This window comes from Dendropsophus ebraccatus, chromosome 3, assembly GCF_027789765.1.
Source record: "Dendropsophus ebraccatus isolate aDenEbr1 chromosome 3, aDenEbr1.pat, whole genome shotgun sequence".
Classification (NCBI taxonomy): Eukaryota; Metazoa; Chordata; class Amphibia; order Anura; family Hylidae; genus Dendropsophus; species Dendropsophus ebraccatus.
In genome coordinates this window covers 113,186,837-113,198,705 of record NC_091456.1, presented here as the reverse complement: position 1 = coordinate 113,198,705, position 11,869 = coordinate 113,186,837, and the positions used below count along the sequence as shown (strand labels likewise).

Sequence of the window (11,869 nt, the reverse complement as noted above, 5' to 3'; positions counted from 1 at the left end):
GTGTGTATGTGTGTTCACTGAGCTTGAGAAAAGTCCACATTGAAGGACTGAAACGTCGCTACCACTGTTCCGAGTGTTTTTCTTTATGAAATAAATTATTCACGATTTTTTTCATCACAAGACTGGTGTGCTGCAGTTATATTGGTTCTGCTATCTATCTATCTATCTATCTATCTATCTATCGCATCGCTTGGTCGAGGAAGGAGGGGCCCAAGTTGAACTCTTCCACCAGGGCCCAAGGGACATTAGCTACGCCCCTTGTGGTGGTGTTAGTCAGTATGTTGTGGTGTTAGTCAGTATGTGGTGCTGTTATTTGTTACTTGTTATCTGGTACTGTGTGTGTTTTTTTTTTGTATTGGTCTTAGTATACTGGATTTGGTCAGTAACAATATGGTGGTGATGGTAGTGGTTGTGGTGTGGCGGTAATATTTCCTTCCTATATACTGGTAATATTGGTCTCAGTATACAGGATTTGGTTATGTTACAGTACAGGTGGTAATATGTATTGTGATAATTTCCCCCAAAGGGATCCATAACACCTACAGATGTGTGTATGGGGCCATATGATCCGCATGTGTGAAAGGGGCCATAATGTCACATGATTCATCTGAATATAACAATTTTTAGGATCCAACCTGCACCACATGATGCAATAATATGTAAGGTCTATTGTACAGTAAGAAACCAGACACTTTCTAGAACATCATAAAAATTTATTAATGCAAATCTAATTCCTAGGTCAGAAAGAGGGACATGTAAAGGGCAAAGAGGGACGTGGGTCAAAAAGAGGGACACTTGGATGGGCATGAAAAAGTTATGTTTGAGTGGAATCACAGTAAGGTCACAAGTAACTCTCCTCCCAACTATGGCTATGATAAGTATTTCGCGCTACCACCAAAATAACAAGAATGTCTATGTACCAGGTGTAGACAGAAGAAAATCCCTTTAGTAACCCTGGTAACAGTGTTCCCGAGCGGCGGTTATTGTACCAGCGCACAGCCCCGGCCGCCAGTTTCATCATATCACCATGCAGACGCGCCGCAGCCATATTGGTTGGGGACTGATCCCCCTGCATTCAGGAGCTCTGTCGGCCCCGAGCAGCCATGTTGGGAGCGGACGGCTCTGTGACAGTGATGCCCGGAAGGGATGTGAGTGAGCTTCCTCTGAGCAGCGCAGACCGCTATAGAGAGGTATAACGGGGATGAGCTGGCATTGAGGCCGCCGGGAGATCGTCCAAGAAGGCCGACACCGAGGTGGGAGAATGTCAGCAAGCGCGGTCTACGTGCTGGACCTGAAGGGCAAGGTGAGAGCAGCACAGGGAGACCGGTCCGGGGGGCCCGGGGGTCGCATCCACATAGCGGCTCTAATGCCCAAGCATCGACAGAGCAGTTTCTAGATAGGTGGTAATGGTGAAGATACACTGTATATAGGGGATACGTGCATAGCAATATGAAGCCCATTATATGTAGTAATACACGGCTATAGTAACGTTACCGGGGGGTCACGTGATCCCAGGACTCCAGAGCCAGCAACACAGGGCTCCCCATCATCTGTTCCCTCTAATACAGTGCACCCCCTCCATGATACAGGGCTCCCTGGGGTGTGACCCCGATCATCTGTACCCTCTAACACAGTGCACCCCCTCCATGATACAGGGAGACCCCTATCATCTGTACCCTCTAATACAGTGCACCCCCTCCATGATACAGGGCTCCCTGGGGTGTGACCCCGATCATCTGTACCCTCTAATACAGTGCACTGCCTCCATCATACAGGGCGACCCCTATCATCTGTACCCTCTAATACAGTGCACTGCCTCCATCATACAGGGCTCCCCAGGGTGTGACCCCCATCATCTGTATCCTCTAATACAGTGCACCCCCTCCATGATACAGGGCTCCACAGGGTGTGACCCCCATCATCTGTATCCTCTAATACAGTGCACCTCTTCCATGATACAGGGCTCCCCAGGGTGTGACCCCCATCATCTGTTCCCTCTAATACAGTGCACCCCCTCCATGATACAGGGCTCCCTGGGGTGTGACCCCCTATCATCTGTACCCTCTAATACAGTGCACCCCCTCCATGATACAGGGCTCCCCAGGGTGTGACCCCCATCATCTGTTCCCTCTAATACAGTGCACCCCCTCCATGATACAGGGCTCCCTGGGGTGTGACCCCACCATCTGTACCCTCTAATACAGTGCACCCCCTCCATCATACAGGGCTCCACAGGGTGTGACCCCCATCATCTGTTCCCTCTAATACAGTGCACCCCCTCCATGATACAGGGCTCCCTGGGGTGTGACCCCCCATCATCTGTACCCTCTAATACAGTGCACCCCCTCCATCATACAGGGCTCCCCGGGGGGTGTGACCCCCATCATCTGTACCCTCTAATACAGTGCACCCCCTCCCTGATACAGGGCTCCCCGGGGTGCGTGACCCCCATCATCTGTACCCTCTAATACAGTGCACCCCCTCCATGATACAGGGCTCCCCGGGGTGTGACCCCCATCATCTGTACCCTCTAACACTGTGCACCTCCTCCATGATACAGGGCTCCCCGGGGTGCGACCCCCATCATCTGTACCCTCTAATACAGTGCACCGCCTCCATCATACAGGGCTCCCCGGGGTGCGACCTTTATTATCTGTACCCTCTAATACAGTGCACCCCCTCCATGATACAGGGCTCCCTGGGGTGTGACCCCCTATCATCTGTACCCTCTAATACAGTGCACCTCCTCCATGATACAGGGCTCCCCAGGGTGTGACCCCCATCATCTGTACCCTCTAATAGTGTGCACTGCCTCTATGATACAGGGCTCCCCGGGGTGTGACCCCTATCATCTGTACCCTCTAATACAGTGCACCCCCTCCATTATACAGGGCTCCCTGGGGTGTGACCCCCCATCATCTGTACCTAGTCCTCTAATATAGTGTGACCCCCATTATCTGTTCCCTCTAATACTGTGCACCTCCTCCATGATACGAGGCTCTTCGGGGTGCGACCCCCATCATCTGTATCCTCTAATACAGTGCACCCCCTCCATGATACAGGTCTCCCCGGGGTGAGACCCCGATCATCTGTACCCTCTAACACAGTGCACTGCCTCCATGATACAGAGCTCCCCGGGGTGTGACCCCCATCATCTGTACCCTCTAATACAGTGCACCCCCTCCATGATACAGGGCTTCCTGGGGTGCGACCCCCATCATCTGTACCCTCTAATACAGTGCACCCCCTCCATGATACACTGCTCCCCGGGTTGTGACCCCCATCATCTGTACCCTCTAATACAGTGCACCCCCTCCATGATACAGGTCTCCCCGGGGTGAGACCCCGATCATCTGTACCCTCTAACACAGTGCACTGCCTCCATGATACAGAGCTCCCCGGGGTGCGTGACCCCCATCATCTGTACCCTCTAATACAGTGCACCCCCTCCATGATACAGGGCTTCCTGGGGTGCGACCCCCATCATCTGTACCCTCTAATACAGTGCACCCCCTCCATGATACACTGCTCCCCGGGTTGTGACCCCCATCATCTGTACCCTCTAATACAGTGCACCCCCTCCATGATTCAGGGCTCCCCGGGGTGACCCCCCCCCCCCCATCATCTGTACCCTCTAATACAGTGCACCCCCTCCATGATACAGGGCTTTCTGGGGTGCGATCCCATCATCTATACCCTCTAATACAGTGCACCACTCCATGATACAGGGCTCCCCGGGGTGCGACCCCCATCATCTGTATCCTCTAATACAGTGCACCTCCTCCATGATACAAGGCTCCCTGGGGTGCAACCCTTATTATCTGAATCCTCTAATACAGTGCACTTCCTCCATGATACAGGGCTCCCGGGGGTGTGACCCCACCATCTAAACCCTCTAATACAGTGCACCTCCTCCATGATAAAAGGCTCCCCGGGGTATGACCCCCATTATCTGTATCCTCTAATACAGTGCACTGCCGCCATGATACAGGGCTCCCCGGGGTGCGACCCCCATCATCTGTACCCTCTAATACAGTGCATCCGCTCCATTATACAGGGCTCCCTGGGGTGTGACCCCCCCATCATCTGTACCTAGTCCTCTAATATAGTGTGACCCCCATTATCTGTTCCCTCTAATACTGTGCACCTCCTCCATGATACGAGGCTCTTCGGGGTGCGACCCCAATCATCTGTATCCTCTAATACAGTGCACCCCCTCCATGATACAGGTCTCCCCGGGGTGTGACCCCGATCATCTGTACCCTCTAACACAGTGCACTGCCTCCATGATACAGAGCTCCCCGGGGTGTGACCCCCATCATCTGTACCCTCTAATACAGTGCACCCCCTCCATGATTCAGGGCTCCCCGGGGTGACCCCCCCCCCATCATCTGTACCCTCTAATACAGTGCACCCCCTCCATGATGCAGGGCTTTCTGGGGTGCGATCCCATCATCTGTACCCTCTAATACAGTGCACCACTCCATGATACAAGGCTCCCTGGGGTGCAACCCTTATTATCTGTATCCTCTAATACAGTGCACTGCCTCCATGATACAGGGCTCCTGGGGGTGTGACCCCACCATCTAAACCCTCTAATACAGTGCACCTCCTCCATGATAAAAGGCTCCCCGGGGTATGACCCCCATTATCTGTATCCTCTAATACAGTGCACTGCCGCCATGATACAGGGCTCCCCGGGGTGCGACCCCCATCATCTGTACCCTCTAATACAGTGCATCCGCTCCATTATACAGGGCTCCCTGGGGTGTGACCCCCCCCATCATCTGTACCTAGTCCTCTAATATAGTGTGACCCCCATTATCTGTTCCCTCTAATACTGTGCACCTCCTCCATGATACGAGGCTCTTCGGGGTGCGACCCCAATCATCTGTATCCTCTAATACAGTGCACCCCCTCCATGATACAGAGCTCCCCGGGGTGTGACCCCCATCATCTGTACCCTCTAATACAGTGCACCCCCTCCATGATACAGGGCTCCCCGGGGTGTGACCCCGATCATCTGTACCTTCTAACACAGTGCACTGCCTCCATGATACAGAGCTCCCCGGGGTGTGACCCCGATCATCTGTACCCTCTAACACAGTGCACTGCCTCCATCATACAGGGCTCCCTGGGGTGTGACCCCACCATCTGTACCCTCTAATACAGTGCATCCGCTCCATTATACAGGGCTCCCCGGGGTGTGACCCCCATCATCTGTACCTAGTCCTCTAATACAGTGCACCTCCTCCATGATACAGGGCTTCCCGGGTCCCACATGCTCCAGCTTACAGCCTGTCTCAGCTGGCAGGCCACTCAGCCAATTACTGGCCGCGGCGGTCCCTGCCAGTGATTGGCTAAGTAGCCTGTCAGCTGAGACAGGCTGCTCTGAAGCTGGAGCGCGCAGGTCCTGGGGGAAAGAAGACCGCAAGAGGAGCCCTGCAGCCTGGATAGGTAATGTAAATCACCAGTCGCCGGCCGCGCACCACTATTACATGTAGCTATGCCAGGTCGGTGCCAGACAACTATAGGTTCAAATCTATATCAACAATCAGCTGATGATCATTGTTATCGGCTGATAGTTGTATTTATTTCACGGACCGATAATCGGCCGAATGAGGCCGATTATCGCTCCGTGGAATAGGCCTCTAAGTCACTCTCTTCAGTGGCCCTGTAAGTCGGGATCCCTTTCACAGTGTGTATTGCAGAAGTCCCATAATTGCTCATAACTGCTCATGCTAGCCGTTACACTATTTGGTCCTCCTATGAAATGCAGTCCTGATTTTTGGCAGTGGCTGCTAGTTATATGAAGGAGTCCCTGTGGGTGTGCTGCACTGGTAGACTTTGTTTGTCTTTTGTCACATGAAGCAACTCACACGTTGGGCTGCTGAGCAGACTATGAGTTCCCATCTGAGCAGGAAAGGATTATGAATTTTCCATGGGATCCATGCAGAGCTGTTAATAATGTCAGCAAGTAGATTTCAGTAGATTAAGCAAACAGCAAGTCTAAAGCTTTATTTTTCAGCTTGCAGTAGGAGTTTTAGAGATTAAGGGGGAGGTTTATCAAACCAGTGTAAAGTAGAATTGTCTCAGTTGTCCCTAGCAACCAATCAGATTGGGCCCCATCACGAACGAACAATGGACAGATATCTGCCGGTATCTGAAACCCACCTCTCAACCACCTTTTTGATCCATCGGGGGTATAGGCAGTATTGATGATACCCACTTACTACATTTGATGTAGAGTTGCACAGAGTTGGAAAGGTATTGGAGAGAGACCATGTGAACCACTGAAATGTTTACTGGGGCTGGTGCCGTCAGACCAAGATCCTTTGAGGGTGGAGCTGGCTATCTGTAGGGTGCTATACCAAGCCCGGAAGCTCATTGCGTGATACTGGACCCAGCCACAGCTGTCATGTGACTTGAGAAGGGGGTTTATAAGAAAAGAAAGGCAATATCTAAATTTGAATCTATCTGGGGCCCCTGGGTGGACACCACGGGGTTACCCTCTTGGTTTTTACAGAGGACCCCTATGGAATCCTTTTTATTGCTGGTGGACCAAAACAGACAAGTACCGGGGATACGAGGTATTGAGGAACAGGAGTGAGCAGAGTCTATGGGACCTATTTAAAAAGTGGTACATACTTTCCTGAGAATGTTTAAAAAAACAAAAAAATGTTTTTCTTTTTCAATGATTCTTTGCTTTGCCTTATTGTATGCTAGAGGGGAAAGTGTGACTGGCTTGTGGCTGAAGGATGCATATGAGATTTAAAATATGTGTCAAGCCTAATTCAAAGACTCAGATGTACCTTCTAGCCCTTATTGTTCCCTTCTTGTTACATTTTCGTGGAATGGTGCCACCTGAGTGTAGGAATCCTAGGATGAGGTGTTTATGATTTGATATGTAGCGGGACCCTTTGCCTGTCTTGGAATAATACTGTCTACTTTGATTTCCTCCAAATGTTATGTTTACATTGACTTTTTGTATACTTGTGGGATTTGTGGGCTGGGGGTCTGGAAGTGTTGTTGGGGTAGTGGGAGGATTTTTTGGGGTGGGTTGATAATGTTAAGTGTCTTTTTGTGTTGGAAAAAAACTTTAATAAAAAATCAGATTAGATTCCTAGCAATATGTATTTCTAGCAATATGCTTGCATAGGGAACTGAGTTTAAAGGGAAAATGTCAGTATGTTAGAAGCATCTGACCTGCTATTATGTCCCTGTAGCGCACAGGGAGCTAAGGATGGTTAGGATCCTCTGCCCTGTTTTCGTGAACTTACTTTGTAGTGTATTAGATATGTAAATGAGGCTGTTTGGCGCATTGGGGGCAAAACTACCACCCTCGGTGCACTCATTTGCCCTGACCGTTCCCCCCCGCCTAATGGGGCAGCCTTCTGCAGTGACATAATTCATTAGGAGGGTGGGCTGGCCATGGCGGATCGGTGCACTAAGGGTTGTAGTCCAGTCACCAGTGCGCTAAACAGCCTAATTTACATATCTAATAAACTACAAAGTTCCCCAAAACAGCGACAAGGATCAAGGTAAGAAACTACCTTCATCCTCAGCACCCCCTGTGCTATAAGGACATATCAGCAGGTTAAAAGTTTCCCATGTTGGGCCCTATTAAACGGAAAGATTGTCAGGTGAAAAATTGTTCTATCAATCGAATTTAGGTGATAATCTTTCTGTGTGTATGCAGGTAGAGATGAGTGAACCTGCCGAGGTTTGGGTTCGTATGAACCTGAACTCTTGGCGTCTGATTCCCGCCGGAGGACCGCCTGGAAAACTGGGATACAGCCTATGGCTATGGCTGTATCCCAGTTTTTCAGGCGGTCCTCCGGCTGTATCCACCCTCTTCATACGAACCCGAACCTCAGCCGGATCGCTCATATCTATATGCAGTCAACGATCAAGCGACTAACGAAAATTTATATGTCTTTGATCGCATCTTTTGAGCTGACCATAAAATCATTGTTAATTGTTTGCAAATCTTTCGATGTATGTACACATCGTTTGTTAGTTTGTATACTAGAGTATACTCATTATAGTATACTGTATACTATAGTATACCATATTATACTATAATTATGATCGTAACTAATAAATATCATTCAGTTCACAAAGAGCTTATTTGCAATCATTTATCGTTAATTGGGAGTGACAAAATATTTATTAGGACCCGAACAATGGAAACCATTTGCTCATTTAATTTTTAGATATTGTCTTTTTACTGTGCTGATTTATTTATTTATTTATTTATTTTCCAATTTCTTTCAGGTCCTTATTTGTCGTAATTACCGTGGAGATGTGGACATGTCTGAAGTTGAACACTTCATGCCAATTTTAATGGAAAAGGAAGAAGAAGGGGCGTTGTCACCAATTTTGGCTCATGGAGGAGTGCGATTCATGTGGATTAAACACAATAATTTATATTGTATCCTTATTCTCGAAGTATAATATATGCAAAATTAAAATATTCTTGAAACATCCGATTAATAAAGCAGGAAGAATTTTAAGCAGATCAATTCTTTTAAATGAACTGCCTGACCTGATGGTAGATAGTGTAAGGGTCCTATTATACGGCACAATGTGTGGCCATTTGCGGCAGCGAATGAACACCGATCAGTGAGATTTGAGCGTGCAGTGCCATTATAATGCACAGTTAATCGTGCGGCCAGGCCGAAGGGAAAAACGCTGGATCGTTCCTGCGGTTATCTTTGTTTAGACAGAGATGTTCGGACAATAACTGCTTTTTATGGCCACTCAGAAAATCAAATCGGCATCAGTACTGGGTAACAGCATCATGGCCTTTGTTTCATACTGTTATAGCCTCCAGTTTGACCCGAGTCTTACTGGTTACAATAGTAATTTTTAACATTTCTATAAAACAATTCATTGTGCGTAACACTAAATGACAGTAACACTCTCAAGATGGATTACATCTTATTTTCATCTAGGGCCAGGCGATATGACCAAAAAAATAAATCTTGTTTTTTTTTTTCCATTTATGGACTATTCTCATTTTAAGTATTTATTTGCTGATGATGTAGTAGTAGTAGTAGTGGTAGTAGTAGATGAGGGGTTTTGTAGTAGACAAGGAGTGTGGGGGGACTAGTAGTAGTAGAGCTATTGTAGATGAGGGGAGTAGCAGTAGTGGGAGGAGGAATAGTAGTAGTTACAGTGTGGCATGGTTGGGGCGGGCGCTGTGTAAGATCTTCACCAGCTCTTTATTGATGTCGTTCTGGGTCTCTCTCCTGGTCCCCCGACCAGCTGCTGCTGGAGCAGGGGGGCGCTCTACCTGTCGGGGCTGGCCCCAGCCTAACTCTGTGTTCTAGCTGGAGGCTGTCGGTAAGTGCACAGCTTTGGCCCTAAGCGCTGCTGCTCCTCCTGCAGGTCAGAGCTTTAAATTTTTAGTTATTTACATCTATGAGCAGTGGGATCTATGTCCCGTTCCTCTATTTAGGTTGTATAAGATATTAAACTTTTTTATTTTTTATCTGGTCCAAATGTTGTAGCAAAGGTTTGCCAAACTTGCCAGTGTATTAACCTTATACAATGCCCTAGTGGTTGCAACATCCAAAAAAAATGCTTGTGTGTCTTTGGTATTTTCCTTCCTTTACAAGGTGGTTCAGGTGAGATAGTTACTGTTTCTTTTTGTATCTTATATTTTTGCCATTTGCAAACTGTTTTTGACTGAATAGTTTAAAGGCCACTACAGCACGATATTCAGAAGGAAGCGAGTGCCAACCTGTCAGGTCAGGGCCAGCTTCCTCCTCATTCGCTGCTTGCTGTCTGTGCTATTACACATAGACAAAGAGCGGGTGGGGCTGTGAGGATCTGCACGCGGCTCATTGAAGTCAGCAGCGCTGTTGAAACACCACAATCAGTCTACATCGTGCATGTTGGCTGATTGTTGTCTTTTAACATGCGCTATCACACCAAAAGATTATTGGGCGGAACAGCCAGTAATCGGTCTAGTATGGCCGATAATTTAATGCAGTGCTTCTCAATTCCAGTCCTCAGGCCTCACCAACAGGTCATGTTTTGAGGATTTCCTTAGTATTTCACAGGTGATATAATTATACTCAGTTCATCAGGTCTTATCACAGGTGTTCTTTGTATGGGATATCCTCAAAACATGACCTGTTGGTGAGGCCTGAGGACTGGAATTGAGAAGCACTGATTTAATGTATTGGCTATAAGGATTTTAAGAAATTATTTGTAAGTCATATAGATAACATAACATAAAATAAAGGAAAATTTATATTGCATTTTTATCAATTGTCATTATTGACATTTAACCAAGTGTGGCCTGCAAATATACCATGGAAATGTAAGAAAAAATCTAAACCCCCACTCGTCTTTGATTGCTGAGTAGTGTAGATTGAGCTTGCCGAACTATGGCTGTATGCATGTTTTCCAGGACTCCCTAGGGTGGTAACCAACTTCTCCAGCTACTGGGAGTCAAATTGCCAAGTGCTTGGGTTGTTACAAAAACTGAGCAGTTCGGCAAGTCTGCTCAACACTACCACTGACATTTATATTTCTTGTTGAATTTTACTTTTAATTTTACTTGCGTTGATGTTGCCACAGGTATTTTCTGAATATTTCAAAGAGTTAGAAGAAGAAAGTATCCGGGATAATTTTGTCATAATATACGAGTTGCTAGATGAATTGATGGATTTTGGTTATCCACAAACTACTGATAGCAAAATCTTGCAAGAGTGAGTATTGAAGCAATGTGTTCTGTAATATGATTGCAGAACTGTAAAGTGAATAAAAATGTCAGGCTTGCTCAACATGTGTAACAGATATGTGAACGTAACTACTCAGAGATAGATCATTCACCTATTGGGACAATACAAGGGTTCCTCAACCCCTGTGTACAAATTTGTGCCATCCACTGCTGCGTACGTGTCTACAATAAGGTCACATCGATGACGCGCAGCAGTGATTTCTGGAATAAAGGGAATACAGCTGCCAGCTCAGAACCCAAACTTATTTTGGCTCTGAGCTTTAACTTTTTGGAAATCTGATCTTACAGTCTAAGCAAAGCTCCCCTGATTTTAATGGCATTGCTTTTAGAACACACTGAAATTGGTGGCAGTCCAAGATCACACTACCCTTTTTATCTTTTATGGTTCAGTATGTATTTTTATTTCAAACAATGTGGACAATGCACACTTGTTAGGCACCAGCTGAAAAAAAATGTTCCTTTTAAAATGTTAGTGGAACTTGAAGTTACTATAACATCACTTAAAGGTGTCTTCCGATTTAAAAATACTTAAGATTGCGGGGAGTTCGACCTCTTTGCCCCCCGAGGATCTTCTATGGTAACCCATGGCTCTTTAAGGAACCACCGGAGAGAGCCAGGTACAGCACTCGACCCTTTCAGGCAGATAGAGAAACCCCCATGGGGGCACGGAGGTCAGACCGCCCGCAATGGCATACAAATATTTTTTAAATCGACAAACCCCTTTAGTAATCGACTGTTGTCTGATGGTCATCTAACAGCAGATGTGGCTGTTATTGGGAGACACAACACCAGTATAGGATATTGGCTGTTGCCACTAGGAGGCTACTTTAGATAGATTTAAAAAAAAAAGTGACTCCGCCTGGCATACTATACCCCCTCCTACAGACACCGTAGGGGGTAGACACATGTGCCCATGCACCTCTTTATTATTTTAGTTTCTTTCTGTTTTCTCCAATAGGTTATCAGGGGGACCAGGGGACCATCCGTGTGGGCTGCTAAATCAGACGTAGCTTTCCCCGGAGGGCGCACTGGAAGGTTTTTTTCCCTTTGTGCCAGTCACCAGTCCCCCAATAGCTGCTTCTTGTGGCAGGATACTGCTACCCCACCTAGGGT

The 11,869-nt window shown here is 47.3% G+C and overlaps 1 protein-coding gene across 2 annotated transcripts in view; it reads left to right on the top strand.

Annotated features, from left to right (window-relative positions):
- Window positions 1–1,030: 1,030 nt before the first annotated feature.
- The window catches only part of LOC138785979 (AP-1 complex subunit mu-1), a 35,382-nt gene continuing 24,543 nt past the window's right edge, over window positions 1,031–11,869 (top strand). The window contains exons 1-4 of one of the 2 annotated variants that reach the window (XM_069962523.1): window positions 1,031–1,303; window positions 8,278–8,434; window positions 9,565–9,632; window positions 10,594–10,724. In XM_069962523.1, coding sequence (XP_069818624.1) covers window positions 1,262–1,303; window positions 8,278–8,434; window positions 9,565–9,632; window positions 10,594–10,724 — 398 coding nt within the window. In that variant the 5' untranslated portion in view covers window positions 1,031–1,261. The remainder of the gene's footprint in view (window positions 1,304–8,277; window positions 8,435–9,564; window positions 9,633–10,593; window positions 10,725–11,869) is intronic. The other variant, XM_069962524.1, reaches the window with a different exon arrangement.